The sequence below is a fragment of the Patella vulgata genome, chromosome 6 (genome assembly GCF_932274485.2).
Source record: "Patella vulgata chromosome 6, xgPatVulg1.2, whole genome shotgun sequence".
NCBI classification, from domain to species: domain Eukaryota; kingdom Metazoa; phylum Mollusca; class Gastropoda; family Patellidae; genus Patella; species Patella vulgata.
Genome location: NC_065884.2, coordinates 1,515,538 through 1,523,363, shown reverse-complemented (window position 1 = coordinate 1,523,363; position 7,826 = coordinate 1,515,538). Strand labels below are relative to the sequence as shown.

Here is a 7,826-nt window from a genome sequence, read left to right as displayed (position 1 = left end):
AATAAGATAAAAGATCATTTACCGTACGAGACAAGAATTTTGTTTTATAATAGTTACATACTTCCAATATTTGATTTACTGGGGATCACGTGGCTAAGTGGGTAAGACGCTGGCCCGCTAGCCTGGAGGTCGGGTGGTTTCCCGTTTCAGTGATGCAGGACGGAGGGCCTGACAAGGGCAGCTGTCTAGTCGTTCGGATGGGACAAAAAACCGAGGTCCCGTGTACATATTGGCGTGCACGTAAAAGATCCCTTGGCAGTTGGAATTCGATATAAGAGTAGGCGTAGCGCCGCTGCACACTGTATGGCGTATGCCCGTCTTCATTAGCCCGGTAGGAGCAGAACAGTAGGACGTTAAACTCCATTTCATTTGATTTCATTTTCTTGATTTATTAAACTCGGTTGACTTACCCTTACACAGAGGATTCTTTAAAAAAAAATTGTCTTATCATTCAAAATTATTACATTTAATACTCCACTTTATCTAAACTCCTATTTTATTGAAAAATCTCTTTGTTTCCAAAACTGATATCTTGCTCCGATCACAGACCAGTAAATCTCTTTTCCTTCAAAAATGCAAAACGGAATCCATGAACGTTTAAATATTCTGCATGTCTTTTATGGAACAATCTGCCTTTTGATATAAAGATGTGTAAAAATGTTGAAAATTTTAAGATTAAACTGAAAACTCATTTATATTGAGCACTGAAGAAACCATAATATTCAACTGATGACATACTTATTATTTTTCATGTATATTTAACTTGCAACTGCATTCTTTCTTATTTTGTGTGTAATTATAGTGTTCTCCCTATATTCTACTTGTATAACGTATTTTTTTTTGTAGTTCAGGAGTGACTTCCCAAACGTCCCACTTCCAAATACTATTGCATTTCAAATGATTTTAAATTTATCCTGATATTACATGTATATATGTCTTTGTAGCTTAGGAGGGACTTATGGGATAGAGAGAGAAATGGGGTTTAACGTCCACTAGACACAAACTAGGTCATTTCGGGACTAACACAAGTTTTATTTTTTTTATTTCAATAATTCGCTACCGCGCAGGGGTCTTTAGCAGTGGGAGTTAACCGGAGGACCCGGAGAAAACCCACGAGGTTGGACAGGCGACCCTACTCCTTGTCACGTACAACCGGGGAATCGAAACCCCGCCAGTTGACTCAATGACAGGACGTGTGATACAGCGCCCGCACGTGCTAACCATTCGACCATCCATATGCAACCCCCGACTTATGGAAGATTAGTTTTTTTGCAAACTAAATAAATTGCCTCATTAAATAAAGTTTTTATACGCCCACATTTTCAATTTTTGTGGACCCTATAGAGGTCATAATTTTTATCCGATTTAAAAAACCGTTTTAGTATATCATTTTTTGTGGACCCTATAGAGGTCATAATTTTTTATCCGATTTAAAAAACCGTTTTAGTATATCACCGTTACACCCTAAGGATGGCTAACTTCGAATTTCGTGAAAATCGGACCAAAACTGACAGACAAAATGGCCTCCCATCGTTCTCAAATCGCGTAAAAATATGGTAAATCAAGGTTGTGGACCCAATAAGAGGTCACAATTTTTATTCGATTTTGTTGAAACTTGAAATGTAAGTTTATAACCCAAAGATTCCAGTTTTTTTCAATATTCGCACACATCGGACCATAACTTCCTTAATTATGGCCCCTGATTGAACGAAAAATCGCGTTTTTAGCTTGTGGACCCTATAGAGGTCATAATTGTTATCCGATTTAAAAAAACGTTTTAATATATCACCGTTATACCCTTAGGATGGTTGACAGACAAAATGGCCTCCTCTCTTTCTCAAATAGCGTAAGCGTAAAAATATGGTATATCAAGGTTGTGGACTCTCTAGAGGTCACAATTGTCTTCTGATTTTGATGATACTTGAAACGTAAGTTTATAACCCAAAGACCTTGGTTCCTGTCGAATTTGTGCATATCGAATCGTAACTTGCTGAATTATGGCCCCTGATTGTACAAAAAAATCCCGTTTGTTTTTAGCTTGTTCTCTATCCATCTCTTGCAAAATGTGGGCGTATCCTACCTGGCAGCCGCTGGTTATTATTATTATTATTATATTCAGTTGTTGGATCATATATTTCGGTAAACACTGATCAGTTTTGGTGGAGACATTTCATGATGTAGGTACCCGTCCAACCTCGTGGGCTTTCGCCGGGTCCTCCCACACGTGCATGCCCCTACGTGCATGTGAAATATTGAAATTAAAGTGAATCATGTGTTAGTCCCGAAATTTGTGTCGAGTGAACGTTAAACCCCGTTTCACATTCTCTATGTACATGGTATTCGTAATAATTAATGGTAAATGTAGCCATATTATATGAAAAGACAGTTTAAACCTAGATCTCGCAAGCAGCGATGGTCGTAAGCTGATGCAACTCATTACATACGACGTTACGAGCTTCTAAGCAGCAATGAAATGGGTTTAACTTCCTACCGTTCTGTACCGATCGTGTCATCCATCTATATATGCACAGTCGGTGCAGAATAGTAGGACGTAAAACCTCTTTCCATTTTTCAAGAAGCCCCGGGGGAGTAAATGTCGGATACGTGGTTTATAAGTACAATGCAACATACTGTCAGTGTCGCCAACAGCATTGCAAGACGACCATGAAAGACTTTGGCAACATTTCAATACGATTATAAATACATTTAATATTGAACATTCTTTTAATATGATAGTTCTTGTTGATACATATATAACCAAACAATACCCAATGTCAGAGTTCAGGTAATTTATTATTTGGTATGAAAGGTTTGTCATTATCATTACATTCTGCTTGTGGTGACGGAACATCTATTGTAATAGTTGTAACTATACGTTTGGGTCCTGATACATATTTAGCCACGAATAGCAAAACAAGAAACATCGTCAAGCATAATATACTCTCACCTACTAATAAATAACAGTACCACATGGGAGTTAACTCTTCCATCAAGTATCCAATAATAACAGGATTGATCACGGTGCCGGCTGACGCGGCCACTAAAATTAAAGATGTAATCTTGCCAGTTATGTTGAGGAGATTTTCTTGTGCCCAGGTAAGACCAGTAGGAAATACAACAGACATTGAAAGTCCGACTAAAATTGTGGAAATCCAAACTCCTGTATGTATCTTATAATGCGAACAGAGTAAAAAACCAGTGAGGCTTAAAATTAAACCTGTTAGACATATAAACAACATTACCACCGGTCGTAAACAACGTATGATAATAATTCCTGAAAATCTCGAAACGGCAAAAGCCGCCCAATATACGGAAGTAATTTGAGTACCTTTCGCCTTGCTCCATTTGAGTTCCATTACCACAAATGTCATTAAGTAAGCTGCAAAGGAGTTCTCCACGACACAATAGGCAACATAGAATAGATTTAAAAGAACAATAGCTATTATATAATATTTCCAAGGAAGATCTCTGATCGGTCTGTTCTCATCCTTCTTGGGTTGATTCCTCTTCATCTTCTGTGACTTGTAACGACAATATATCACCATGAAAGGAATGGCGGATAGTAAGGTGACAACACCAGATATTATATAAGCATAGATTAATTTAGTTTCAACAGGTTCAGCAATGGTGGTGAGATTGTTTCCCGGAGTTGAGTTATCATTGGTGATGTTATACTCTAATAGCGTATTATTGACTACAACAGTAGAAGATAGGTTTCTTGACGAGGAGTTGGTCGATACATCTTCAGCGTTAGGTGCAAGGAAAGGAGATGTTACTAAAGGGGAGATAACTCCACCAAATGCGAATGTAAAGTGAGCGGCCTGCATGTATGGTCTCCCCTCGTCTTCTCCCCATAGTGAAACCAGATGGGCGTTACCACCTGTAAAAATATTAAATACATGTAGTCACGGACAACATGGTGTATCTGTAAATAGTCTCGATCATTTCATTGTATCCCCTACATTGATTGTAGTCTGGCCATAATACAGTGTCAAACGTCAAACGAGGAATCCCGCCCTAATACATTGTGTATTAAAACATATTATACCCTAGGTATATTGTCAACAGGTAGATTGTCAACAGGTAGATTGTCACATATTATATAACAGGTTGATTGTTAACAGGTAGAGTGTCAACAGGTATTCAATTAAAGACGCTTAAAATACATTGCCCATACCATTATTTCAAATAATAGCACGGCCAATGTACCAAGTGGGCATTGTTTGTACTAGTTGTAATTTTGTAAGCACGTTCGAGTGTCTGTTTTTTAAGTTGTTTCAATGGTCGTGGTCTGGAGCTTAAGACATTGCGTAATACATGTATATTAACAAAAGCGCGGGGCGTTAGTGTCGGTGTCGTTCTCGTTCTCGATGATTAAACCAGACTTAACGAATTCTAAATATGATTTATTGTTTTGATTAATTTATCTGCTTCCTACCTGCATTCAATCCGCCCATAAAACAAGAATTAGCCCAGAAAATCACCAGCATCAGTTCATATGGTGAACAAATGGGTAATACAGCGACCGTGATTGCCATGAGGATTACACATAAGCCCAAAAGAAGCGTCTTGTTAAATCTGTCGTACAGGATGCCACCAATTAAGGCACCACACAGGTTGCCTACAGAAACAGCAGTAAAGAACGTAGAAGCTTTCTCAACATCGGTGTTAGTGATTAGTTGAATATCCAAGAATGATGGACCCCTCTGACCTTCTTGAAAACCCTAAAATAAAATGAAGTACTGACTTTTCTGTTCCGTCTGTAGTGGTACACGAAGAGATGGAGGAGTTAGTTCAGGCCACGCCTGAAGTTATTCCCGCCATAGGTGAGTTTATAAGAGAAGATATCTGACAACGTTTCAGCAGAACACTTTCTCCAAGCGTCTGCCCCAAGCCGAATCAAATCTGGTGGCACCGAAATTGCTTTAAGATGATATTATCAGTTGTCTTTAAATAATGGACGCGATACAGGAAAAATGCACATTTAAGGACACCTATATTCCCATAAGTTAAAAATGCAAACGTCAAAATGAATTTAAATTTGTAACCTACAGACGACTATGTGCCATTATCAAGTGTCTGGTAGCTAGCAGCTTAAAACCTACCAGAGTAGATGGAGTAACCAGTGTCTAAAAGTTATCAGTTTAAAACCTACCAGAGTAGATGGAGTAACAAGTATCTAATAGTTATCAGTTTAAAACCTACCAGAGTAGATGGAGTAACAAGTGTCTGGTAGCTATCAGTTTAAAACCTACCAGAGTAGATGGAGTAACCAGTGTCTAATAGTTATCAGTTTAAAACCTACCAGAGTAGATGGAGTAACAAGTGTCTGGCAGCTAACAGTTTAAAACCTACCAGAGTAGATACAAGTTATCAGTTTAAAACCTACCAGAGTCGATGGAGTAACCAGTGTCTGACAGTTTAAAACTTGTCCGAGTGGAGTAAAATTGCCACCAAAAGAGTTTTGTAAAGAGCTATATCAAAATAATTTTGAGAGTTACGACAACCCCTCATCTGCTGGGTGTGCATCAGAATCGATATTGTATTGATATTAAACAAACATTAATATAACTTACTAAACACCAGAAGGCAAAAGTAACGGAGATACTCTGAATAAATTTGGATCGGTATGCCGCGTGTCTCATGCTCTGTAGGAAAGACTTTCTTTTAGTTTCACCTTGTGTTGCATCTTTATCAACACAAACGGGTGATCCCAACATGGCATCATTCTCTATTGTAGCGTCTTTATCCATATGTTTAGCTTCAGTCCTTTTTATCCCCGGGACTGTTCCCCATGTGATCCGTCAGACTTAAACAAAGATAGTTTAAGATTGGTCTTTCAATCCAGCAAGTAAATTAATATGGGAAGAACTTCTTGTCGGACATCATCTGAAATACGTTAAGATCCTAAAGAAATTGACAGAATGAGTGATATCGTGACCAAGAACTTACAAATTCAGTTTAAAGGAGCTAAATCTCTAATATTTGATACCTAGAAATGGACACAAATGGGTCGCAGCGCACATAATAATGTAATATGAATATTTATACTGATTTACATTCAATCGTTTCCGTTTTTACTTTAATTTCAAATCAGTTATGATCGACGTAATAGTTAATAATGTAACAGAATTTGTGTAATTGTCGATCCCAGACCAAAGCTTAAGAATGAAATTTAGAAATGACCAAGAAACCCCTTACCTTTAATAACATTTTCTAAATCCGATCCTGAACTCGAAAGATTTAGGTATGTATCTGGTAACTAATATAAAATAAATAAAATTTATAAATAGAACTATAAAGTTTATAACATATTCTGAAAGTATACTCAATATATATAACATATAATTGACATATATATTCAACAATGACCCTGGCCCCTACGTGCAAGCGAATTATTGAATTAAAAATGAACCATTTGCTAGTTCCTAAATGACCTAGTTTGTGTCGAGTCAACGTTAAACGTTCTTAGATGTGTTTGATAATAATATTGCAATCTTCATGGATCATTACCAGACGAAAGTCGATAGTTAAATAATACGGAATTACGTTAAACATTCATCTGGTGGATGTAGTCATAATTTTGAGTTTCAGTTTAATATGCAGTAACCTGTAGTAAAACCTGACGCCATTATCACGTATTTATTATTTGCATTCGAACATTGTGGGCTTTCCCGGACTTTCTCCTTTCGATGAGATTTACCTTGGGCATTTCGCTGCAAGGACACTTAGCAAACAATTAAACATCTTTTAAACGTATTAGAAACGCCTCACTTAGGTTTTCAAAACGTTTATTTTCAACGTTTAAAAAACCTCAAATTGTGGACTCGTTTTAACGTTTCTAAAACGTTTTGGCTAAATGTTTTTTTCTAACGTAATAGAAACATTAAAACAACGTTGTAGAAACCATTTGACAAAACATAAAATAAACGTCTTAAAAACGTTCTTGGACATGATAATTGCAACGTTTTATCAACGCTTAAAATTAGTTTCTTTCTTAGTCATATATTTTTGTTTGTGCATTTGTGCATATATTTTTGTTGGCCCGATGAAATGTAAATTATAGAATTTAATATGAAAGGAAACAGGAATCTCTCCTGAATACCTCCACGTACACCAGGTAAACACATGTATCATACCAACCCACATACCTATAGGAGCTTTAACGCGTAACGTATTTCATGTGTCTATTTTTAGCTTGACCTTTTTTCTTCACGTATCTCAACATTGTAAGTCCTTTTCTTTTAATAGAAAACGTATTCTTGAATGCCACTCTTGTTGTAAGATGCATGTAGCATTGGCAATAAATTACCAATTTTAAATCATGTCTAAATTATTATTATTTTTTATTTTTTTTCGTTTAATTGACGATATAGTGCTTCGTAGCAGACGATATATACCAAGCTCGCACACGTTCCAGTTGACCGCTGTACACAAAAGCATAAACAAAGATGCATTGCTGTATGTAGCGGATTTATATGTTGTGTGTTAATTTTACTGCAAACAATTAATAGATAACATCTGTTTGGTTGTAAAATGCCACGAAATAGAGCATAAGAGTAAATAATAGAATGGGTTAGAGTGGTGACCTACGGTTCCACGAAAGAATTATTCAAATCAAGACGATATTAAAATTGAAGCACGACCGTGGCAAATCTAACATAGGAGAACAAAATAAATAATAATCACGATGTAAAAAATAATTCTGTATTTAAAACAAAGAGTCCAGTTATACATTTTCATTCAACAGTTGTTCTCTGAACCAAATACTCAATTAGAAAATGATAAAATCGACACAAATTTATTCTTCGTCATTCTTGGTTACG

General features: G+C 36.6%; 1 protein-coding gene across 1 annotated transcript; it reads right to left on the bottom strand.

The window, feature by feature from the left end:
• Nucleotides 1-2,774: 2,774 nt before the first annotated feature.
• LOC130013116 (sodium-dependent glucose transporter 1C-like) lies at nucleotides 2,775-4,718 on the bottom strand. The gene is made up of 2 exons (XM_056101662.1): nucleotides 4,439-4,718; nucleotides 2,775-3,880 (listed from the first exon to the last, which is right to left on the bottom strand). The coding sequence occupies exons 1-2, from the start codon at nucleotides 4,536-4,538 to the stop codon at nucleotides 2,775-2,777; spliced, it is 1,206 nt and encodes a 401-aa protein (XP_055957637.1). The 5' UTR covers nucleotides 4,539-4,718.
• Nucleotides 4,719-7,826: the final 3,108 nt, after the last annotated feature.